Genomic DNA, 23,511 nt, shown 5'->3' with positions numbered 1-23,511 from the left:
ATGACTTTAATGCAGAACGACACGAGCCCGCAGGTGGACGCGGGCAGGGGCGCGGGGTGGACGCGGGCGGGCAGGGGCGCCGGCCGGTCCGGCGCGTGTGGCCCGGGCGCTGCGGGGCACCCCTGGGCGCTCCCGGGAGCTGCCGGGGGAAGGCCGGCCGAGGGACGCAGGAGCGTGGCGCCCCCGTTTGGAACAAACACGGTTCTTGCAGCGGCGGCGCTCACCAGGCGAAGAGCGGCTTGCCGTCCTCCTTGGAGAGCTCGCACAGGCAGTTGAGCAGCAGCAGCGAGTCACCCAGGAATTTGGGGGGCACCACATCGATGACCAGCTTGCGCAGCGCGGCCGGGCTGCTATGCAGCGGGTTGGCGCGCAGGTCGGGCCGCTGCTTGAGGATGCCGTAGGTGTTGATGAGGAACTCGCTGAAGACGGGGTGCGCGTCGCGGCTGTAGCCCAGCTTCTCCAGGCGCGCCGTCAGCGTCAGGTAGCGGTGCGTCAGCTCGCGCAGCTTCTTCTCGTCCACCGAGCCGTCCAGGGACTTGATGGATGTCTGCGGGCACAGCACACTGGGGGCCGCGTCCGCCGACCCCCCCCCCGCCTCCACAGGACCCCGGTGCTCTCGGGGCGCGCCCAGCTGCCCGGCCTGAGTCACAAGACCCGGCGTGAGGGCAGTGGGCACACCCACCCCGACCCTCCCAGCTTCGCCAGGCCTGTGCGCCCCGGGGTGCGGGGCTAGGAATAGGGAGAGCGCCTGGGGGGACCCGGGCTGAGGCGCCCACGGTGAGGGGAGGGGCTGGGTGGGAGGAGCACGCAGGGGGAGGCCCAAGGGGAGGCCCGGAGGGGAGGGCAGCGGGGCAGGAGCGCACACCTGCTTGATCTTCTCGGGGATGTTGGACACGGTGAAGCCGTAGAGGCGGGTCACCCCGGGGAAGACGTAGGCCAGGATGCGCCGGTCCAGCTGGAAGGCGATCTCCCCGACCACGCGCCCGTCCTTCTCCGCGCCCGCAAAGCTCTGGATCTCTGCGGAGCACGACGCAGGGGCTGGCACTGAGGGGCCGGCCTGCCCCGCTGCCCTCCCGGACACCCACTTAGGAACCCACCCGAGGCCGAGGGCAGCGCCCACTGAGTGTCTGGGGGAAGCGCCCGCGCCCAGTCGGCCCACCCCGGGGTCTTCCCAAACGCCCTGGTCCACGCACCCCCGCAGGGTAAATGCAAGGGGGGAAGGCGCCCCTGCCCCTCCCTGGAAGCCCGGGCGCCCCTGCGCTGGGAGGCATGGGACCACACCCTGTCCCTCGTTCGTCCTCCTGGGGCTGCCTGGCACCTGGGTCCAGAGCCAGCCGCCCGCTCTGACGGGGAATTCGGGATGGACGCCGGGGGGCGGGCTCGGCTGACCCAGACGCACGCAAGGTGTGGACAGGAGGGGGGCGCCAGCGCCAGGTTTGTCTGCCGCAGACTCTCCTACTCCGGGAAGGGGACGGTGGAGATTCTCCTTGCGTGGCCCCGCAGTGCCCTCAGCAGATCCGCCGCCATCCCCTGGAGCCTGCCGCCCACGCCCTTCTCCGCAGCTCTGCGGTGCACCCCTCAAGTGGGCTGCACCCCTCAAGTGGGCTGCCAGGCCGCAGGAGCCGCCTCCTCTCGCCGCCCCCTCGCATAGCCCGAGCGGCAACACCGCCAGGAGAGGTGGCGAGGAGGGGCTGGGGCCCTGGGCGCCCCAGGCAGAGGCCCCCCCCAGCAACATGCGCCCCAACATGGGGACCCTGAGGCCACAGGGTGGGAGCACAGAGATGACCTGGGGCAGAGGGCCGGCCCCAGAGGGCCCCGAGAAATGCTGGGTGACCTTGCGGCTGCGCAGGCAGAGGGTCCCAACCAGAGCCAGGCTGGGTGCCCAGGATCCGACCTCCCGGGAGCACCGGTGAGGGGTCCCTCGGGCAAGGCAGCCTCCAACCCCAGCCCCTCGCGCTCCTGGCTGCACCCCACCCCTCTCAGGACACCTGGGGCCCTCCCGTGACCCGGCTCCCCACTGCGGGCCAGGGGCCCCTCCTGGACGCTTTCCCAGTCACTTTTCTGTTGAGATGTCATCAACCCTATAAAAGTCACCGTTGTAGGGCTGCCGTCCGGTAGCTTTTAGATCTCATTCTAGAGCGTTTTCTCACCAACCCCTCCAAACCCCGCACCGAGGGCAGCCACAACCCCCACCCCAGGCGCCCGCTGCCCCGCCGCCTGCCCCTGAGGGCTCTCTCCGCACAGCGGTGTCCCGGCGGGTGGCCCTGTGTCTGGGCGTCACGCGGGGCGCGGTCCCCCAGGCCTGTGCCCGCTGTGGCGCGCGTCAGCACTGCACTCCTGGTGCCGGCTGAGCGGTACCCCGCTGCCCGGACGTGCCTCGGCTCGTCGAGCCATGCCTCTGCTGACACGCGGGCTGTCTCCACGGCTCGGCTGTTATGAATAATCACGAACAGTGCCATTATGGACACGCGTATAGCATGTGTGTGGATACGAATATTCTATTTTGGGGGGGTACATGCCTGGCATGGAGTTTCTGGGACGCCCGACCGGCACATTGTTCTCAGGTGCGCGGCCCCGCCCCGCCCCGGCTCCTCGGTGCCTCGCTGTCCTGCGCCTTCACGGCAGCGCCTGCGGGGCAGGAGGGGGTGCACTTCGCGGGGTCTCAGGAGGACGACACTGCGCGGCCCTCGCGCGCTCGCCTGCTTGTGGCTGTTGGAGCCCCCCACTGCGCGCCGTGGGCGCTCCTCCACACGTCCCGGGTTCTCGGCGTCTTCCTCCCATCCTGCGGGGTGGCGTTTGCTTTCCATAAATGTATTATTGTAACACACAAAGGTTTTTACTTTTGATAAGGTCCAATTTATCTATTTTTCGTTTTGTGGCTTATGGTTTTGATGTCACATCTACGACTTTATTGCCAAATCCAGAGTAATTATCTATTTTCCTCTAGGAATTTTATGGTTTTAGCTCTTTTTGTTCTCGAGCTACTTTTCCACGGGGTCATCCTTGGGCACGGGGGCACCGCCTGTCCGTCAGGGAGACTGCCTTTCTGGACGGAGCTTCTCGTGCCCACGCCAAGCAGCAGGCCCGTCAGCGCCCGGGTCCGTCTCTGGACTTGCAGTTCTTTCTCAGTCTTGACTCTTACGGCTTGAGAGTGAAATCTGAAACTGGGAAATGTGAGTCCTTCACTTTCGTTTTCCTCCTTCTCGGCTGTGCTGCCTTTGCAGGCCCCTCACCTCGCCGGGTGAATTTTAGGATCAGCTTGTCAATTTCTGCAAAGACGTCAACTGAGGAATTGTGCTGAAATTCCTGTATCCATCTGGAGCGTGCCGCGCCCCCCCAACAGGCCGCCTCTGAGTCCATCCTGGAGGGGTGCGTTTCCATTTGCTTAGGTCTTCTTTTCTTTCAGATGCTTCCTGTGGTCTTCAGCGCGCCCCACCCTAATCACCTCGCAAGGCCACAGAATGTGCCCGGGAGTTAAAACCAAAGACAAGACCCACTTGCCAGAGCTCGCTGGGGGACGAGGGGCCCGGAGGAGCACAGCGCAGGCCCCGTCCACATCCGCACATTTCTCCAGACGGTGGATGGTCCCACAAATAGTCCATCATCTAGTAACTTCAGCAGGATCGTCAAACAAAAATCAATACAAGCCACCCGTAAGACGATAAAAATGGAACCTAAACAAAACATGAAAGACCTCAAAAAAAAATTAAAAAGACAAACGAAAGCCCAAATAAAATGTCAATGAGCAATTATGTCTCCATAATTACCTTAAATAGAAGTGGCCCAAATTCAACAATCAAAAGGCAGCAAGTGGCTGAATGGATTTCAAATCAGAGTCCGGATTCTGCTATTTACAAGAAACCTATCCCCTTACAAAGAGAAGCATAGACTCACAGGTCAGAAGACAATCCTGCAAGCAAATAACAATTTTTAAAAATGACCAAACAGCTATACTGATGCCAGATAAAATACACTTTCAAGTAAAAGGGACAATAAGAGACAGGGACACCTTCACATTAGCATGCGTGAGAGGAGATAACACACAAACATGTACGCACCAAATGGCAGAGCACCAAGACCGTCACTCACAGACCCCGAGAGAGGCCCGGATGACGACAGCAGGGCAGCGTCCCTGTCCCTCGGCTGTGGGCAGATCGACAAGACAGAGACTAATAAGGAAACAGCAGCCTTAGGTGCGGATCCAGGCCAAACAGGTCTGACAGATACCTACGGGACACCCCACCCCAAAACTGCTACCTACACGTTTCCCAACAGTTTCAAGAACAGACCTTCTGTTGGGCCACAAGTCCCTTGTCAGTAAAATTACGAAGAAGATAATGACACAAATGCTCTCTCTGACCATAACTCCACAGAGCTAGAAATCAACTGTTTGAAAAATAAACAACAGGAAAAACTATAGCTACATGGAGACGAGATGATGTGCTGCTTAACAGCTATCAGATTAAAAAGGAAATTAAGACAGAAAATGGGGCGACGCGCGACCAGACCCATGAGATGCAGCCAAGGGAGTCTGAAGGGGAGAGGACGGTGACACAGGCCCACGCTGAGCCACAGAGGCAAAGCCCAATAAACAACCTCATCCTACGCCTGGAGCAACTGGAGAAGAGGAATAAAACCCAGAGTTAACAGAAGGAAGGAAATCATAAAAATAAGACCTGAAATAACCCACTGCGGGTTACAAGACTGGACAGAAGACCAGGGGGACCGCGGGTTGGTTCTGCCAGCACAGACCCAACAGCGACTCTGCACACGTTCCCACGATCGAGACATCACCTCGCCGGGGTCCGGAAGCCAGAGGGGCAGCACTCTGCACCGCTGGGCGCCCGCAGGGCTGAGACAGGGCCCGGGACGTGGACCGAGGCCGGTCGGTGTTGTGAGCAAGACTGAACCGAGGGCCTCCCGGGGGCGCTGCGGGTTGAGCGCCGCGCCGTGAAGCCGTCGGCAGCCTCTGCAGCGCGGGTTCCATCCCCGCCGGCCAGGGAGCTGCCCACACGGCTCGGGCGGCAGACCCCTCCTGTCTCCCCGCTGCTCCCCGCAGCCGTGTTCCAGTCTCTTTGCCTGTTCGGCTCCCCGCTCTGTCTCTGGGGAGTCCTGTCACCCTCCCGCACCTCTGGCCTGCACCCCAGCTCTCGTATAAAAAAAAAATCTTAAATAATAATAAAAAAGACTGAACTGAGAAGAAACAGGAAAACTGGACAAAGGACCACAGCGTGGAAACTGAAACAGCCAAAGTATCTGTGAAAACAAGAGCCTGGGACCCACAGCTTCACAAGTGAATTTTTTTTTTTAAAGATTTATTTATTTATTCACACAAGCCCTGGGCACAGTCAGAGGCGCGGGAGGCTGAGAGGATCCCCCAGAGCCAGAGCGGGGAGCAGAGCAGGCAGAAGGACCGAAGGACACTGCTGAGGGGAGCAGCGGGCGGCAGGAGAGGTCCGTGCGCCATGGGGGACCCTCCTCCGGGGCCGGGGAGCAGCCGGGGATCGAACCCGCGCCGCAGAGGCCGCGGGCAGCCTCGCCACCCAGCGCTCAGCCGCTGCGCCCCCGGGGAGGCCCAACCGGCAATGTTTTTCAAAGAAACCACATGAAGACACCGACATTTATTGGGGACCACAAGCAGCCTCGGACTGCGCCGGCGGGGAGGCGCCCGGCCCCCCAGCCCAGCCCCGGGAAGGAGCCGTGAGAACCGCGCGGAGCACCGGCGCGGAGCCCGGACCCGAGGCCCGCCCTGGACACGCAGAGGCTGCTGGCTGGGGAGCGGCGGGCAGACACCCACGCTCGCCCGGGAAGGCGAGGGCGCGGCCCCCAGGGGACCCCGCGGAGGGCGCGGACCCCGGGCCGGGCGCGGGCGCCCCCGACTCACGTCCAGCGCCTCCGAGGAGCGCCCCGCGCCCCGCGCCCACCCCGGAGCGGCCCGCTCGCCGCAGGAGCCCGGCCGCGGCGCCTCCCGGGCGGTCAGGGGCGGCCGCGCGCCGAGGGGCCTCCGGGCCGGGGCGCGGGGGCGCGGGGGGCGCGGGGCGCGGCCGCGCAGGAGCACGAGCTTCGCGGGCGGCCGAGCGGGTCCCGGCGATGACCGCGCGGGCCACGGGCACGGGCCGGCCCCGGAGTCCAGCACCTCCCGGAGCCGGGGCGGCCGTCGGGCGGGGCGGGGCGGGGCGGGGCCCTCGGGGAGCCCAGGGGGTCGGGGCGCCGAGGGGTGGGGGGCTGGGGGGCCGGGGGGCCGGGGCGCCGGGCGGGCGGTTGGCGGGCTCACCGTTGAGGTAGTAGCTGCGCCGGGGCCGGTCCCCCGCGGGCGCGCCCCCCTCGGCGAAGCACACCTTCCTGGGGCGCGCGGGCTCGGGCGGCGGCCTCTCGGCCAGCGGGTCCGGCAGGGCGCCCAGCAGCGGCGGCGGCCGGCGGTCGGCGCGGGGCGCGCGCAGCTCCGGGGGGCTGAAGAGGGCCTTGAGGGGCGCCGGGGCGGCGCCGCCCGGGGACGCGTCGTCCTCGCCGGCCAGCGGCGCGTGCGAGCACAGCAGGTCCTCCAGGGACGCGGCCCGCGGCGGCGCCGGCGCGTCCAGGCCCGCGAAGCGGCCGAAGTCCGGGCTGCGGGGGGCGGTCGGTCAGGGCCGTCCCGGGAGCCCCGCGCCCGGCCCCGCCGCGGCCCCCGACGGGCAGCGGCGCCCCGCGGCCCTTTGGACCCCACGAGCTCTTGGGCGCCTGCGCGGCCGGGGCCAGCGGGGCCAGCGGGGCCGGCCATGCGCTGCGCCCCCCGCCCGGCCCGGGGCCCCCGGACGCCACGGGCAGCAGCCCGCTGTGGCCGGCGGGGGGGGGCTCCTCTGGGCCGTCGTGCGCCCCGCGCCCCCGCCCCCCCCCCCCCCCCGCGCCTGCTCGCCCCGCCCAGCGACACCCCGCGGGGCCCGCAGACAGGCCCCGCCCGCACCCCCCCCTCCCCCGCGCTCGCCCGCAGGGGCCCCGGAGCCTCAGCGCCCTTGGGGTTCCCCCTGCCCGCCCGCTGTCCCCCAGGCCGCACCTCGTTCCGCGACCTGTGAATAAGTAACAGGAGTCCAGGGCCGAGAGGCGCGGCCCGGCCGGGGGGCAGGAGGGGGCAGGAGGGGGCAGGGCCGCCCCCGCGGCCACTTCCCGAGTCACAGGAAAATGGGCGCCCCGCGGAGAGGGGCCGCGCCCGGGGGTGGCGAGTCAGGGTCAGCAGGGCCGCGGCCCAGCCAACCAGCGGAGCCGGGACGCGGAGGGGGAGGGAGGGAGGGGAGGGAAGGGGAGGGGAGGGGGGAGGGGAGGGGAGGAGGGAGAGGGAGGGGAGGGGAGGGGGGAGGGGAGGAGGGGGAGGGGAGGAGGGGAGGGGAGGGAGGGAGGGAGGGGAGGGGAGGGAGGAGGGGAGGAGGGGAGGGGAGGGGAGGGGAGGGGAGGGGGAGGGGAGGGAGGGGAGGAGGGAGGGAGGGGAGGGGAGGGAGGGGAGGGGAGGGAGGGAGGGAGGGGAGGGAGGGGAGGGAGGGGAGGGGAGGGGGGGGGGAGGGGAGGGTAGGGGAGGGAGGGGAGGGGGAGGGAGGGAGGGAGGGAGGGGAGGGGAGGGAGGGAGGGGGAGGGAGGAGGGGAGGGGGAGGAGGGGAGGAGGGAGGGGAGGCCGGCGGGCGGGCAGTGCGTCCGTGGAGCGTCCTCAGGAGAGGCCTGCCAGGAGCCGTCTTCTGTGCCCCTGAGGGGCAGGACCCCCAGGCGTCAGTCCACGAGGAGGACAGTTCTGGACGCCGGGCCACTCCCCGAAGCGCTGCCCACCCGCATGGGCTCCCGCCCACTTCCCGGGTGTGGACAGAGCAGCTGAGAGGCGCCTCCCGACGACGCGCAGCAGGACGGGCTGCCGGCCGGCCCTCGGCCCTCCCTGGCCGGCCCCGCGGCCCCGGGCTGGCTCACCTCCGGCCGCGGGAGAGCAGGCCTCGGGGTAGGCGGGCGCCCTGGGAAGAGCTCGCGGGGCCCGTGGCCGCAGCTGTCCTGGCAGCTCTCGCTGAGCAGCCGCCTCAGCATCTGGTTTTCCTTGAGGAGCCGCACCTGCTTCTTCAGGTCCGCGTTCTCGCTCAGGAGCCTGCTCATCAGCTCGCCGCCCTCGGCCATGCCGCCTGCTCAGGGCCCCATGGCGGCGGAGACGCAGACCGGCCACGGGGTTCACGGGGCTCCACGGGGTTCCGGGCTCCGCGCCCTTGTGATGTCGCCTTAAAGAGGCGGCACCCAGGCGACCCCTCCTTGGCGAAGCTCCACGGGCCATACCCCAGGGCTGCTGGGGGCCACGGGACGGGGGTGGGCAGCGATAGGAACCTGCCGGCACCTTCCAGCACAGCAGAGCCTGGGGCTGAGCCGGTGCGGGGACTCTGCGGCTTGAGGACACCCCAAGGCCCCCACCCCGCACCCACCGGCAACTTCCCATGGGGCTCAGGGGAGGGCCAATGTGGTTCAGGGCCTGGGTCACCACCTGAGGGAGATGAAGGGGGCCCCCCAGGTGACGCTGCCCTCCGGACAAAGCCCCGGCATCTACCTGGAGTGCTGGGGTCCCAGACATGGACCCCAGAGGCTCCGCTGTGGGCACCCACACCCAGCACGGGCCATGTGGTGACAGGGCTCCCCCTCCTAGCCTGGCCCCACCCCGGGGTCCGAGGCCCTCTCCCCAGAAAGCCTCAGCAGGGTTAGACTCAAAGAGCGAAGCCTTCAGTCCGGCGTCAAGGGCCATGTTTCTGGGTCCAGAGCAGCGCCCAAAGGTGGCCACGCCGGGCCCAACCCCGCTCCTTGCCAGCCGGGACCCTTGCTGGGCAGGCCTCGGGTGCTGGCCCCCGCCCCCTCCATTTCCCTCGGGGTTAAGATTCTTAGGCAGACACTCCGGGTGGTGACTTAAGACTTTATTTGCAACGCCCCTTGTCTTTCCGCATGTGAACACTCCCCCTAAGGCCACTCGGAGGGCCTGGCTGTCCCCACACATCTGGGCTTCTCCAGGCTGTCGCTGACGTCGGCCTGGTCGGCACCGCCACACCCCGGAGGCCCATCTCCCGCCCGGCGAGTGGCCGTGAGCCCGGAGTGAGGGGAAGGGCCCACATGTCAGCCCCGGGTGTGGCCCGGCTGCCGTGGATGGGGCTGCAGGCCCTGCGGGGGCCACGAGGCCAGGCGCGCCCGCCCCGACTGTGGCTGGTGTCCTTGCTCTCCCCAAAACCTCGGAGGACGACTCAGCCCTTTAGCTTCCTTTTTTTTTTAAAGATTTGCTTATACAAGAACTGGGGTACAGGCGGTGAGAGGATTCGCCAGAGACAGAACGGAGAACAGAACAAGCACGCGGACCGAAGACACTGCTGAGGGGAGCAGTGGGGGAGACAGAAGCAGCCTGTCCTCCGAGGCCGGGACGCCCGCCCCCGCGCCCGCCCAGCGCACAGGCCGCACCCTCGCCTCGGGGGCTCTGCGTCCAGTGGGCCAGAGACGCAGACAGGCACAGGGAACCCAGCCCAGAGAAGGTTCCTCCACAGCACCAGGCCCAAAGCCGACCAGGCCGCCCCCTGAGCGGCCAGTGACGGGTCAGGAGGGCCCCTGCTCTCAGAACTAAGCAGGCAGCACCCGGCACCCTCGGCCGCAGAGACACCCCCCGCCCGGAACTGCCTACCCATGACAGCCGCTGCCCACCAGCCCCTCCCCACGGCACCCACTGGGCCTCAAGGGCGGCCAGCCAGGGGGCTCTCGGGGTAGAGGCGGGAGAAGCGGCCGAGGGTCCAGATGGGGAAGATGTTCCTGTAGTTCGTGTAGGTGATGGCGCTGGACTTGTTGAAGACCCCGGAGCTGTTCTCCTGCAGGGCAGCACACAGACCCGTGGCCGAGGCCCTCCGGGGCCAGGAGCCTCATTCCCCAGAGCTCGGGCCCACCCGCCCTCCGCCCTCCGCGGCCCGCACCTGGGCCAGTCGCCGTTGGGGAGCTGCTTCCGGAGCAGGCAGCGGACGCCTCTCTCCAGGGCCGCCACGCCAGGGTGCCTGGGGGGACAGCAGGGCTGGGCACAGGGCGCTCTGGGCAGACGGCGCCAGCCATCGCCGCGGCTGACCCACCTCCTGGCGCGGCGCGGCACAGGGCCAGGCCCCGCTGGCGGGCAGCAGACGCTGCAGCCTCACCGAGCCGCCTGCTCTCAGACACGGCCGTCCTCGCGGACGGGCCAGGGATGAGGGCCGGGGCAGAGCTCAGCTGCGGGCAGATGGGGGTACCCCCAAGCTCCCGCCCCGAGGACCCCAGACTGCTGCTGCTGCTGCTCGGGCTGCACGGCTCCCACGGCAGCATGGACGCCGCCCGGCCCCGGCCCGTCCGAAGCCCTGGCGCCCACCTGACAGCCATCAGCCCCATCAGGGCCCAGCAGGTGCAGTGGATCTGGGACCGGGCGCTCTGCACGTAGCGCCGCTGCTCACAGGACTCGAAGTCCTCCCCCCAGCCCCCGTCGTCCATCTGCCGGGACAGCAGGAAGTCACAGGCCTGGGTGACCTCGGCACAGGCGGCCCTGCACACGGAGACACCGCATGGGGGCCGCAGCCAGGCACGCAGGGCCACGTGGACACCCCGTCCCCACTCCCCCCAAAGCAGGCCTCACCCAGGGCTCCCCAGGGTGCAGCAGGTATGTCAGGAGGGACTGCCCAGGCAGCAGCCCCTTCGGGGCCTGTTGGCTCCTGCCCAGGGAGACCCTGCCGCGGGCTAGGGCGCCGGTCCTTACCGCTCTACTGTGAGAGCGTGGACACCCCAAACAAGATCCCCCAGGGAGGACATCACGCGGAGAAAGACCTCGGCCGCCGCACTCACCCATCCTGGTAGGTCTGGCCCATGCAGGCGAAAGCTTCCAGCCCGAACCAGGTGCCGTAGGTGAAGCAAACGCCCCAGGAGCTGAAGGAGGCGCAGAGTGTTGGCCTCCCCACGCGGGGATGGGCCCCGGGCAGCCCCGCAGCCCTCCGGCCCTCAGCTGCTGTGCCCACCGCCCTGCAGACACAGGCCACACAGACACACTCCCTCGCCCCAGCAGGGGCCACCACAGCAGCCCCCACCCAGTCCCCGGCCGGCACCAATGAGTCGGAGCCCTAGGAGGGGCTGGTCAGACCCATACACAGCCCCAGGCTGCAGCCCACTCTGCCCAGCTGCCCTCAGCCTCGGGGAGTGACTGCCGGCCCAGGCACGTGGTGGGAGAGGGCCCGGCCGGCTTCGCCTGCCCAGCTGTCCACACCGCACTCACCCCTCCCAGGAGCCATCAGCCCTTTGCTTCCGCCGACAGAACTCGAGGCCCTTCTGGAGGGTGTCCCTGCAGCAGAGGCGGGCGGTAAGCATCCCGGGAAGTGGCCTCGCCCGCCCCAGGCCCTCCCACCGGGACAGAGGCTGCCAGCGCTGCAGCGGCCACCGCAGGCCCAGCCAGGTGACGACCCTGGAGACGGACACGTGGCAACCCCAGGTGGCCGGTCACTCAGGCTGCAGCGACCCCCAAGGTGAAAGCTAAAGGTCAGGGAGAGCGTCACAGGTCTGGGGGTAGAGAGAGCAGCACCTCGGAGGGGCGACCAGCTGTCCAGAGGCCTGACCAGCCATCCGAAGGGCCGCCTGAAGGCGCTAACATGGCCCCCGCCCTGGGTTGACAGCACCTGGGACGGGTCCAGGCCCCCAGGGGTGGGCGGCCCACGCCGTTCCCTGAGTCTAGCCTCTGGGTGCCTCCCTGCTGGTCCTTGCTGGCTTTCCCGGAGCTGCGGTGGGAGCAGCCCACGCGGACAAGACTGGGATGTCGAACAGCGGCAGTTGGCGAGGGAATGGGGCCTCCGCTGGTGCCCCTCAAGGAACAGAGCCTGGAGCAGAGCCCGGCCTGCCTGCCCGGCCACTCAGACACGGGTGCACGTGCCTGACCCAGCAGCGCATGTGGCGGAGCAGCAGCTGCAGCACCGGAGGAGGGTGCCCAAGCGGGGTCAGGCCTGTGCTGCCTTGCCGCCAGGGAGCTCGGGGCTTTGGGCGCGACGTCAAAACACGTGGCAGAGGCGTGAACCAGGAAGACCAAGTTATTGAAACCACCTCAAGGCAAGATTCAGAGCCCGGATGGTTCTGTTACTGCCAAGCACAGGAACAGAAAGCGTCAAGCACCCCCAGGAAGAAAGCCGCAGGTCGGGCAGTTTGGCGGAAACCACCGCTCAGGGAAGACAGGTGGCACAAGGGCCCCGAGGAGGCCCGTGAGGCCCGGCCACACAGCACCCGCCCCCCACCCCAGGAGCTGCTGCCGCCCCAAAGTGCACGGAAGCGGGGCGTATTCTCCCCCGGAGGCCAGAGGCCCATGGGGCGGCAGGGCTGGCTGCGGTGTGTGGTGTCGCGTCCCCCAGCTAGCGGGGCCGGCCGACGGGTCCTGGACGCGGCTCGGAGCAGTGGGCTCAGCCCGCCAGACCACAAGGCTCCAGGAGAAAGCGTCGTGGTCCTGCGGTGCAGTGGGCGCTGACCTGATCTCGCCGGCCCTGTGGTCGGGGAAGTCCTGGTGGAACTCGTGCAGTGCGCGCATCACCGAGGAGGTGCACTCCACGTAGGTGTAGTCGATCATGATGTCCCCTGAGGAGCGAGAGGCGCTGAGCTCCAGTCCCAGGGTCTCCCTCGGGGGAGAGGCTGCTAACCAGCTCGGCCACGGCCACCAGGAGCTGCCACGGGGACCTGGAGGCCTGTCTGTGCCCTGGGAGGGCGGCCTTTGAAAGGCCCAGAGAGAGCCACAGCACGGGGGCAGAGCAGGCAGGAACCACAGAGCCGGGGTGGGTGGGGGCCCAGGACAGCTCCCTGCAGGCCGAGGGCCAGGCACTCGGGAGGGGGCGGGCGGGCTTGGCCAGAGAGCAGTCCTCCCTCGACCCCCGCTGCAGACTGCCGCCCCGCCCACGCCGCACCCCGGAGGCCCAGAACACGGGAGGTCCGGGCAGGCCCCTTAAGGGAGCCACCAGCCCCGTGGGGACTGCACTCAGGCACTGGCTGGATCTGGAGCCTGCCGGGGCTGACCACTCACCGAAGACCTCCGAGGAGTTGAGCAGCTCCAGCAGGTGGGACCCGCGTGTGGTCTCGTACGTGGCAAAGCCTCCGTCACGGTTCCTCATGTTCAGCAGCTAAGACAGTGAGAGGCCGTGGCGAGAGTCGGCCACAGGCTGGCGGAACTGGCGGGGCCGCAACGAGACGGGAGCTGGCTGGGCCCCACCTTAAACAGAGCCCCTCGAGTGCCCAGGCTAGGGGCGCCATGCGGGAGCACCACCCCACCCCCACACAGCACAGAGAACGGCTGCCCGAGCAGAGGCCCGGCCCTGGAGCCCAGCGCCAGCTCAGGACCTCTGCAGCTGCCTGGTCCCAGCCCCAGGCAGGGTGGATGCCCAGGTCCAGGGGGGGCCGGGGGGGCCCTGGGGGCAAGCCCTGTGCAGGGCTTGCTTTTGGGGGGCAAGGACACCCCAACCGGCTGACACAGGGGCCCCAGGGACTGCATGACCAAGGCCCTGACCCCGTGGCCTCACCACAGCGACAGCGTCATAGAGCCGCTCTGGGGGGATGTGCTCAGTGATGAAGGGACACTCTCGCTGCAGGAGGAGGACGGACGTCAGGGCCTCCCCGGTGCAGTCGGCGACGATCCAGTTACAGTCCCGTGTGCTGAAGGGGAAGCCGCCCTGGAGAGTGCAGGTGTGACCCGCAGGCCTGGCCACAGCCCAGCCACCCACACACGCACGCACGGCATGGCCGGCCTCAGCCCTAGGGCTGGTATGGTTGGCCGGAATCGCTCAGACCTCTGCCCACCGCCCTCAGGCCGTAGCCCGCGCTGCGTGGGGCAGCCAAACACAAGCCACACGGGGGCCGTGAGTACCTTGTTCATCTGGCGGTAGTACTTCTGGTAGTCAGGGGGGTTGTCTGGGATCTGATTGTGCCGAGGGCAGGTGTGGAAAGCAGAGGAACGCGTCATGCACAGGCAGACCCCAGGGCGGGGCAGGACAGCAGGGGGCCCCGGGCTGTGGCCCTCTCACGGAGCCCCCACCCGCTGCCCCCAGGCGAGGGCCTCAGGGCCTCACCTGGCTGATGCGCAGGTAGTGGTGGGCCTTCTGCAGGCAGGACGAGAGCTCGGGCCGGGACTGTGCCCCTGCCTGGGAGGAAGCAGAGGAGGTTGAGCTGGCTGCGCGGGGCTGCGGGGCCACGGGGCCTTGCACAGCTCCTGGGAAGTCCTGGCTCCACTGGACAGGAGTGTGGGACTCTGCTGGCCACTCAGAAGGACACATGGAGAGTGGACAGAAGTGATCATATCGACCTTCCCTGCCCTGGCCAGCACACATGCCCCAGGGCCGCGGCCTCCAGCGCCTATGGCACAGACCCGCTGTGCGTCCTCCCTGGGCGAGGCCCCAGAGACCTCGAGTGCACGTGTGCTCAGCGAGCCTAGTGCGCCCTCCCAGAAGCCCCCACTGCCCTGGGAACAGGTCTTGGCCACCTGCCGAGCCCACCCTTTAGCTCCCCCCACCTCCCGGCCACCCCAGCAGGGCCCTGGCCAAAGGCACGAGCCCCAGGGAGCAAAGTGCAGGCATCAGAGACCGCGCCGCACCAGTACAGGAGTGGTCGGCAGGAGGCCCCAGGCTGGCGGGCGACAGAGCACCTACCTCCAGCATGGCCTGGATGGCGAATGCTGTGTCCCAGAGCTGGGAGCCGTTGGTGCCCTGCGGGCAGAGAATGGTCATTACAGCCGCATGGGCGCCGAGGTGGGACCAGGCCCAGCCCTCCTGCGGGCGACCCCTGCAGCACCATGCTGATGGTGCTCGCCAGCACCCACCCCCCCAGGGCCGACATGGGGTTCCGCAGCCATCCACACAGCGGTGGGTCCCACACCCCCAAGGCCCTTACCTGCATCTTCATGCCATCCAGGCCCAGCCTGTGGGACGAGAGAAGCCATGAGGGAGCGCAGGCAGGGCGCAGGGTGCTGGAGCCCCCATCCACAAGTGGCAACGGGCCCACGGACTGTGAGCTCCCGACCGGGGCGCATGTCCACAAGCGGGTACCCAGGCAGCCCCGCGGCTGCCAGAGAAGAGGGCTCCCTGGAGTTGGCCCCCAAGTGGCCAGCGAGGCCTCCCTGGCATTTGGCGACTTGCCCTGTCCACCCACAGGCCTCCTGGGCCGCAGGCAGGAGCAGCCAGTCTGCCAGGGGCACTGACTCCCTGCGGGTGTGCGCTGGGCAGGCCAGGGTGGGTCCCGCCCCACGCACCAGAGGTATTCCTGTATCCTGAAGACGTGCATCTGGAAGGCGGGGGAGGCCGGCCCGTCCACGTGCCAGCGTACCAGCATGTTGATCACCTTGGAGATCTGCAGGCGGCACATCCGTCAGCCCGCTGGGCAGACCTGAGCCCAGGGCCGGAGGGCGTCACCCAGGGAGGGGACACATAGCGAGGCGCCCAGGGTGGCCTGGGGGCTGGCGCTGTGTTGCCCGGGCACAGGACAGAAGGCAGCGGGGCGTGGTGACGGCCAGCCAGGCCCACCCGGGGCCAAGCACAGCTCAGAGGCGCAGGTATGATCACCGAGGTCGGGCACCACCTTGCATGCGCCCGCCCACACCCGGTTTCCACCAGACCCCGCAGCCCATGGCCAGGCCCAGCCGGGCCAGAGCCAGAGCCCCCAGTCACAAACTGGGCAGGGCTGGGGCAGACGGGCGGGGCGTGCTCGGGAGGGCACAGAGGAGCTGAGGGAGGAGCGGCTCCCCTGGGCAGCACCATGGGGAGCAGGAGGGGAGGCGGAACGCGAGGAGGAGCCATGGGACCAAAGCCAGGCCCCCGGGAGAAGCCGGCCCAGCTCTCCCAGGCCCAGACGGTCTCCGCCCTCCCACCCAGGCGGCAGCCCTGTGCTGGGCACGGACCGGGCCGATGCTGAGGCACTGGGTGAAGCGGTCGTCGGCCTGGATGTGCTCGTACATCCTCTGGATAGCCCGGTGCCGCAGGCTGACGCTGTGGTAGCGCTCGTACAGGTTGAAGAAGGCTGCAGGACACGGGGAGTGGGTGTGGGGCCGCGGCAGCCCTGCAGAGTTTGGCCCGCCTGGCCTGGCCCCCCATCCCGCCCGTCCCGCGCACGCACCCAACACGACTCTGAGCAGCCAGCTGTGCGGCGTGTACAAGTCCCCGGGGGCCACGCTGCTCCTGTGGGCCGGCCAGTCGATGCTGGCGTAGTCCTGCACGTACAGCTCCTGTGGGCACAGCATGGCTGGACCGGTCACTCCGCACCCGGCCCACCCTCCTCAGCCCGCAGCCTCCCCACACCTCTGCACGGCCGCTCGGGTGGCTCAGCTCCGTGGCCAGGCCTCACCTGGCGGAGACTCCGGATCAGCTCGTCCTCCTTCGCCGTCAGCCGGGTGGCGAAGCAGTAGCTCATGGGCAGGTAGACCTGCCGGCAGTGGCACCAAAGCGTGGAGGGGTGCCCGGGGACCCACTCAGGGGCCAGCCTGGGGGCGACATGGCAGTGGGAGCCCCGGCCCTGCGGGCGACAGTGCAGGGGGGCCTCCAAACGGTCCACTCATGCCTGTGGTGGTGGCCAGCCCTGCCCAGGGCTGGAAGCTGGCAACACCCCTGCTGGCTCAGCCAAGCGCAGGCCAAGGCCAGGGACGCAGGCCCTCGGGGCGGGGGTCTGCGCTTCTCGGCTGTGACAAAGGCGGCTGGGGACCCGGGCACCCCTCCCTGCAGGCGCTGGTGCTGCCCCAGCCTGGGCCCTGCTGTGGCTCTGGGCCACTCCCGTTACCCCAGGAGCACAGAGCTAAGCCCCCAGGACCCCACCCTCCGGCAGAGCTGAGCCCCACCGCCTCCTGAGTGTCGACTGCCTGCGCCCACCACCCATGCCTCAGGGTGCTTTGCACGTTCTGGGGGGCTTCCCACTCAGGCCTGATGGTGCTCTGCACCTGAGGTTCCATCTGCAGCAGGAGTGGTTCAGGGCCTCCTTTCTGCACACCCCCCTTTACCCTCTGAGGCCCCCAAAGCTCTCCTGCAACCACCAGCAGTGTCCCAGCTACCCTGAACTCATGGGGGCTGCCCCAAAAGCACACAGACACCTCACCCCTACAGGTGCCAGCTTCCTTATAGCAAGCAGCCCCACGTCTAGTCCTGAAATCCAGCGGGGTGCCCACCCCTCCTGCTGCGGGCCACGCAGTGCCACCCACTCCCCACCAGCACCCCTGGCGAGCCCTGCCCTCAGGACCCTGCTGTCTCCAGACTGGCCTCTCGCCTCCCCACAAGGTGACCTGACCACACCCTGCTGTGCTCACGGGGGCAGGGGCTCTGCCCCAGCCCTGCCCCAGCCGGACCTCTGGCCCCCGATGTGGGGAGGTGACTGAGCATGTGTCACACGCCCCTGTAGGCGGGGGCCGAGTGGCACAGAGTCAGCGTTGGTTTTACTGGACACTTCGCAAGTCATGGTTCTACTAAGACAACCTCCTCCTCTAGGCGCGCGGGGGCTCGGGAAGGCCCGCGCCTTCCCTGGGCGTCTCCCCTCTGCCCACAATGCCGCCCCCACCCACAGCAGGGCTCTGTCTTCACCCCGGGCGCTCCACTGCCATGGGGCCGAAGCCACAGCCAAATTGGGGTGCCACCCCATTCACAGCACCCCTGCCCCCACTTTCCGCTCAACCGGGAACCTCCTTCCATCTCTCTGGAGGCTCAGTGAGCAGGCCCCAGCCAGGCTGGGCCGGCCTCCCCTGGACCACAGGTCCAGCACCCCCAGGTACCACCCCAGTGGCAGGGCAGACATACCACATTTCCGGGACCAGGGAGTTGAGACCCTCCCAGCTGTAGACGTTCAGGATGGCCAGCCAGAACTTGCCCCAGGAGGGCGTGAACAAAGCGCCGCCTGGGGAAGGACAGACCACGTCATCTGGCACGGAGGACCTAGGGCTTCCGCGTCCGGGGACCCGCACGACGAGCGTCCAGCCTGAGCCCCGAAGCCAGAGCATGTGCAGGCAAGTGCCCTAGGGGCCTCAGGGCCGGGGGGCAGTGAGTGGACACCGTCTCCTCCCTCGAGGGCCACCCCGGGGCAGCCAGCCCCATCCCTGGTGCAGCACACACCAGCCTGGACAAGCTCCCCACGGAGGCCTCCAAGGAGACACGAGGTGAGGACCAAACGCCCTCCTCCACCATGCCGGGGAGGGCAGCCCGGCACCAGCACCCTCGGATCAAGGGTGCCCGGTGAACTGGCGCCAGAGACGCAAGGACGCAGCCCAGTAGGACGAACCCAAGGTGAGCCCGGCCTGGCGGCCAGGAGGGTTCTGGACCAAGGTGTGCAGGTGCGAGCCGGTGAGCAGGGCTCAGCAGGAAGGCCCCCACTGGGGCACTGAGAGCTGCAGGGAGGCGGAAGGAGCAGGTCCCTGGAGAGGCATGGGGGGTTGCCAGGCTCTGCAGAGCGGCTGGGCAGCTCCTGGACCAGCCGACGGCCCAGGTGGTCACCTGCAACCTCGGGGAGTATGGGCACCCGCAGAAGACCCCAAGCAGGCAGGTGTGCCTGGAGGACCCGGGCGCCCATTGGCTCCTGCTGCTCCATCTGCTGGCCCCCGCCAGTGCCAGTGCCCCCAGGCCAGCTCCTCACGCAAGTGTGCGCAGCCACCGCCACCTTCTCTAAGGAAACGATGGCCCCGAAGCTGGCCTCCGCATGCGCCCGCTGGGAGCCGCCTGACAACCAGTCCCAGGAGGTGCCCCCCTGCCAGGGCTGCCAGCATCCCCCGGCGTGCTCCACACCCCACAGCGTGGCCCGTCTGGCCCCACACAGGCACCCTGCCCGCACCTCTCTTGTGGAGGAAGTTCCGGGCGCGGATCAGGTCAGGGTCGTCAGGCCCCACGCCCAGAAGCCGCAGACCCACGTAGTTCATCATGGTCCCAAATACCTTGGACTCGTCCTCGATGTGCCTACGGCAGTGAAGGGGGGCGAGGACGCGTCACCTGCTGTCTCCTGAGTGACTGAGCAACACTTTCCGCGAGGCCCGGAGGACCCGGAGCGCCAGCGTCTCGTGTGGGTGTGTCACCGCAGGAAACACCTGCCCTCGCCAGCCAGGGAGCGCTCAGCCCAGCAGGCGAGCAACCCGACACTGCCCTGCAGGACCCGGCCATTCTCCTTGTCCCACACGGGAGGCCCCAGCAACGTGTTTCGGGGTAGACCAGGGCCTGGCACGCACCCCGGGGCAGCCCTGGTGAGACTCATCCCGCCAGGCCCAGAGGAGCCCAGCCCCGGGGAGCCTGCCCCCCTCCCATGACTGGCCCGCCCCCACAGGGCACCCCCAGAGAGGCTGAACCCTGGGAGGGTGCCAGGCTGCCAGCCGGGCTGCCGCTGCGGCCAAGCACCCGGCACCTCCCCCAGCCCCACTCGTCCAGCACCAGCCGTGAAGCTGCGTCCACTGCCCTGCGGGGAAGCTGGCCCAGTCACGCTCCTCTCTCCCACCCGGCACCCCGTCCACACACCCCAGGGGCCGGCACAAGCTCACAGGCCCCAGCCGCCGTCCGGGAGCTGCACCGAGCGCAGGTACCGCATCATCTCCTCCCTGTAGCCGGCGGGCAGCTGGATGCCCGCCACATGGCACGCGATCAGCAAGCCTGCATGGCAGAAGAGACGTCCTCTGGGTACAGGCCCTGCCTCCGGGCACTGTCGGCACCTGGGGAGGCCACCCCCAAGCGTCCGAGGGTGGGCAGGGATGGGCACTCAGGGTCGGCGCCTGCTCCCCACCCCACGGGCAGACAGGGTCTCGTTTCACCACCTGTTGAGATGTGGACCCCGTCCAGCCCCTGCGTGTGCCAGCCCCATGCTCCCTGTGCCAGCGCTCTGTGGGGGCGCCCCCACCCACACAGCCCCTTGTGGTTGGCTCTCCGACAGGGCCACAGGCCATTCCCCCACCCCACCCCTACCCCCATCGGCCCGTGCCCGCAGCCTGCCGCAAGGGCAGTCTAGGGACCCTGCCAGGCCTGGCATCAGAAGCCCTGGATACACCCTGGGGTACAGCTGCACAGGCTGAGCCCAGGCCTCTCCACAGTAAGTGCACAGCTGGAGGCACCCCCACAGCACCGCGGCGGCGTCGCCCCAAGAAAGGCCTTCTGTCCGGAGACGGCCGCAGCCTGCACAGGAGGGCCCGCAGGGCCCAGCGTGGGAGTGAGCACAGAAAGCTGCCATGCCCACACCTGGCAGGCGGGCAGAGAAACTGGACCTCCGTGGCCAGCGGTCAGCACAAGAGGGCAGCCCAGGCTCAGGGCAGTCATCCCCCCAGACCAGAGCAGATGCCTGATCCCGGGATACTGTCTGGACTGGGGAGCCAAGGGAGGAACTGGCCCCTTGACCTGCCCGTGACTCAGGCCCACAGAGCACTGCCCAGGGAGACACAAGTCCCCAGCTAGGGACAGCAGAGCTCCCTGCCAAGCAGAGAAGCGGCTCTTGTGACCCCAAGTGAGCCAAAGACAGCGTGGCCAGCCTCCTCAGCTGTCCGGGGGGGCCTGTTCTAAGGACATGGGAACGAACGGGTTAAAGCACACCGTGGCCCGGGACAAACAGGTCTGCAACGGTCAAGGCCAGTTCGCAGCTACCCGGGCACGCAGGCCCACTCCAAGCCCAACAGGCTTGCTCACCACAAGGACCACACTCTGGGGACTACACGGACAGGCACAGCTCAGAAATGCTTTTAAAAGAAAATCAACAAAGGGACGCACAGCCTTTAACTCCATAAAGTGATCATCAACACAGCACAAAAAAGAAAACACCGCTTCGCGTTTCCCCAGAAACAGGCGTTTATGAGTGCCCAGGTCCAGACTGAGTGACCACAGGTCGCGGAGAAAGAATCCTGCACAAACTCTGATGAGCCCCTCCACCCCCCCAACCACCACGCTGTAGAGAAACACTCCCAGGACACAAAGCAGTCCTGCCGAGCCAAGCTGTGCATACCCGGGGGCAGCTGCGGCCCCCCCACCTCACCCACCTGTACCTGCACGCGCACACCCAGCGCCCCGGATAGCCCAGAGGAGCCCAAGAGCCCACACGCACCCTGCCCGCAGGCTCTTCGCATAAGCCAGGCCACTCTGGCCAACTCGACCCTCAGCGGGGCACCCCACGGCCCAGCACCCCCACTGGGAAACCTGGGTGCACGGGGCCCTCCGAGCCCTTTCTCTGGGTTTTCACCTGCCCCCTCACTCACACCTGAGATGTGCCAAGAGCCCAAGCAGGCAAGGCCCAGGTGTCCCGGGACGTCTCTTCGTACCCGTAGTGAGGAAGTGGGGGCCTGCGTAGTCCCCAGTCCAGTTCCCCTCCTCGACCTGCAGCTCCCTGTAAAACGTCATCCCGTTGAGTGCGGCCTCCCAGGCTGTGAGGGGTTGGGGCAGGTCCTTAAAGTAGCTGCTCTGCAAAGAAAGACGGGGGCTGAGGGGCAGGGGTCGGACAGCAGAGGCCCTCGCTCACAGCCCAGATCAAGTAGGCCGCCCCGGAAAGGCTCGGTGTCTTCAGAGAACCCCCAGGCTGGCAAAACCAAGGCTGCTTTGTGGTTTGATTTTCAGTCACGTCTTGCGTGTTTCTCTGCTTCTCCAAGACGTCGCAATAAATGAGCCCATGCGTCTGGGCTGGGGCACGGCTGCCTCCCTCAAGACCGGTTCGGGTGGGGGGGACTGACTGGCTGTGGCTGCGACCACGGAGAGACCCCAGTTACACAGACTCCTCTTGGGCCCGCAGGAGCTCTTTCATGAAATTCACTGGCTCAAGCCCTTCTCTTCCCGCCCGGGGTGACACGTGTGGTTGCAGCAGGAGATGGTGCGGGAAGGGCCAGTGTGACCCCACAGAAGGGGGAGGCCCCGTCCCCGCCCCCTGTGAAGGGCGGCGCCGGGCATCCTGGAGAAGCGAAAAGGAACCTGGTAAAGGGGCCTTCGGATGAGGGGCCTGCGGGGCCGCGAGGGCTTCTCGCCCGGGACGTGCGCGGGGCCTCGGGACGCGGGAGACACTCGGAAGCGAGGCCCGCAGGGGCGAGGGCGGCCTGTCCCCGCCGGCGAGGATCTGGCTCCTTTCCGCCCAGACCTGCCCGCTGCTCAGCTCAGCGGCTGCCGTCGCCCCGGGGGGGGGGCGCCCTGGGGGCTCGGCGGGGCGCCGGGCTCGGAGGCTCGTCCTGCCGCCTCCCCGGCCCGGTGCACAGCTCCGGCTTCTGGAGACCGCGGGTGGCGGCGCCTTGGCGCGGGCAGAGCCCTTCGGGGCAGACAGGCCTGGGCGGGCGCCCCCGCAGGCCGGGGGACCCCGAGGGGCGGGCCGGGGCGGGGCGGGGTCAACGGGCGTGTCCCGCGGCCCCAGCGCCCCGCCTCGCGCGTCCACCCGCCCGCCCGCCCGCAGCAGCCGACCCGGGGGGCGGGGGGCCACGCACGGTGTCCAGCCCCAGGCTGTGCGCCTCCACCGCCGTCTGCGCGCGGCCCGGGTCCGCGCCCTCGGGGAAGTAGGTCCAGGTCTGCCGGCCGCCCTCGGTGCGCAGGCGCCAGCGGCGCAGGTCGGTGGCGGGCGCCGTCCGGAAGGGCCCCCCGCGGCGCCGCAGACACCTGGGGGCGCGCGGGGTGAGGCGGCCGCCGGCCCCGCCCCGCGCCGCCCCCCGCCCCCCCCGCGCGAGCCCCCGCCCGCCCCGCGCCGCCCCCCCCCCCGGCGCGAGCCCCCGCCCGCCCCGCCCGCGCCGCCCGCGCACTCACGTGCCCCCCGTCATGGCTCCGCCGCGCTCCCGGCGCGCCCGCCGCCGCCGCGCTATATAGGCGCCCCGGGCCGGCGCGGTCGCGCGCCGAGGTGGGCCGACGCCCGCCGGCCAATCAGAGCAGCGCGGGGGCGGGGCCCGAGCCTCGGCGCGGTGGGCGGGGCCCCGGCGCGGGGCGGGGCGGCGCGGGGCGGGGGGCCCTCCGTGGGCGCCCCGAGTCCTGCCCGCCCGGCACCCCGGGCCCCTCCCGCGACGGGCGGCTCGGCTTCGGGCGCGCGCGCAGTGGGGCCCCCGCGGCCGCCCGGCGTCGGGACTTCGCGGACAGACGCGCCGACCGCGCGGGCCCGGCCCCCCCGCCCGCCCCTCCGGGCCGCCGCCCCCCCGGGCAGCCCCGCGCGGCCGGCGGCGGCAGGAGGGCGCCCCGGCGGAGCCGACGCCCGAGGAAGCCCTCCGCCGCCTCCTGCGGGCCGCGGGGGCGGGCCGTCAGCCCGTGTCCCCCGCCAGCCCGCGGCCCCCCCGCCCCGCTCCCCCAGACCCGCCCGGCTCAGCGCCTGGAGTGCCGGGAGACACCCCGGGTCCGTGACGCACAGGACCCTCAGAACAAGACAAGGAAAAGTCGATTCTTAGGGGGAAGAAAGGGGCCTCCCTGGTGGCCCGGGGGCGTCTCAGGCTGTCACCACCCCGCCCGAGCGCGCCCCGCAGGGCGCCCGGCCCCCCGCGCCCCCGCCCCCCAGCCGCGGGCTTCAGTGGACCCGCCTGTCTGCTCCCTCCGCCTCTGCGGATCCTCCCACCCCACACTTCCGCCTGCACCCCAGTTCTACGCAAAAATTTTAAAA

The 23,511-nt window shown here is 68.9% G+C and overlaps 2 protein-coding genes across 6 annotated transcripts; both read right to left on the bottom strand.

Annotated features, from left to right (window-relative positions):
* Positions 1–137: 137 nt before the first annotated feature.
* Positions 138–8,168, bottom strand: SPATC1L (spermatogenesis and centriole associated 1 like). The gene is given in 5 exon segments (XM_037524466.2): positions 138–547; positions 866–1,017; positions 6,275–6,603; positions 7,920–7,971; positions 7,974–8,168. Coding segments are annotated over 5 exon segments (1,008 nt in total). The 5' UTR covers positions 8,122–8,168; the 3' UTR covers positions 138–220.
* A 687-nt stretch (positions 8,169–8,855) lies between these two features.
* On the bottom strand, positions 8,856–22,468 carry LSS (lanosterol synthase). 5 transcript variants are annotated; one of them, XM_037524846.2, is made up of 21 exons: positions 22,364–22,467; positions 21,224–21,362; positions 19,469–19,577; positions 18,775–18,896; positions 17,751–17,847; positions 16,318–16,453; positions 16,090–16,198; positions 15,875–15,993; positions 15,230–15,327; positions 14,872–14,899; positions 14,631–14,687; positions 14,055–14,126; positions 13,853–13,903; positions 13,509–13,658; positions 13,016–13,112; positions 12,471–12,576; positions 11,240–11,305; positions 10,816–10,896; positions 10,349–10,519; positions 9,932–10,007; positions 9,662–9,830 (listed from the first exon to the last, which is right to left on the bottom strand). In XM_037524846.2, exons 2-21 carry the CDS (start codon positions 21,300–21,302, stop codon positions 9,696–9,698), a joined length of 1,959 nt encoding a protein of 652 aa, XP_037380743.1. In that variant the 5' UTR covers positions 21,303–21,362; positions 22,364–22,467; the 3' UTR covers positions 9,662–9,695. The 5 variants fall into 5 exon arrangements, with proteins under 5 accessions (XP_054556210.1, XP_054556211.1, XP_054556209.1 ...); XM_037524844.2 differs by lacking the exon at positions 22,364–22,467 and adding an exon at positions 21,864–21,990; XM_054700235.1 differs by lacking the exons at positions 9,932–10,007; positions 22,364–22,467 and adding an exon at positions 21,864–21,997 and having other exon boundaries at positions 8,856–9,827; positions 13,509–13,571.
* Positions 22,469–23,511: the final 1,043 nt, after the last annotated feature.

The sequence above is a fragment of the Talpa occidentalis genome, unplaced genomic scaffold, assembly GCF_014898055.3.
Source record: "Talpa occidentalis isolate TD23 unplaced genomic scaffold, MPIMG_talOcc4v2.1 talOcc4.4, whole genome shotgun sequence".
Taxonomy (NCBI): Eukaryota; Metazoa; Chordata; class Mammalia; order Eulipotyphla; family Talpidae; genus Talpa; species Talpa occidentalis.
This window is presented reverse-complemented; position numbering and strand designations above follow the sequence as displayed.

Bases quoted from the DNA above. Each gene is read 5' to 3' on its own strand.
- LSS (XM_054700236.1), bottom strand. From the start codon at position 21,302: ATGACGTTTTACAGGGAGCTGCAGGTCGAGGAGGGGAACTGGACTGGG. The intron at 15,994-16,089 runs GTGCGTGCGCGG...CGTGTCCTGCAG, and splicing joins GCTGCTCAGAGTCGTGTTGG to CCTTCTTCAACCTGTACGAG. The intron at 15,328-15,874 runs GTCCGTGCCCAG...TGCCGCCTGCAG, and splicing joins AGTGCCTCAGCATCGGCCCG to ATCTCCAAGGTGATCAACAT.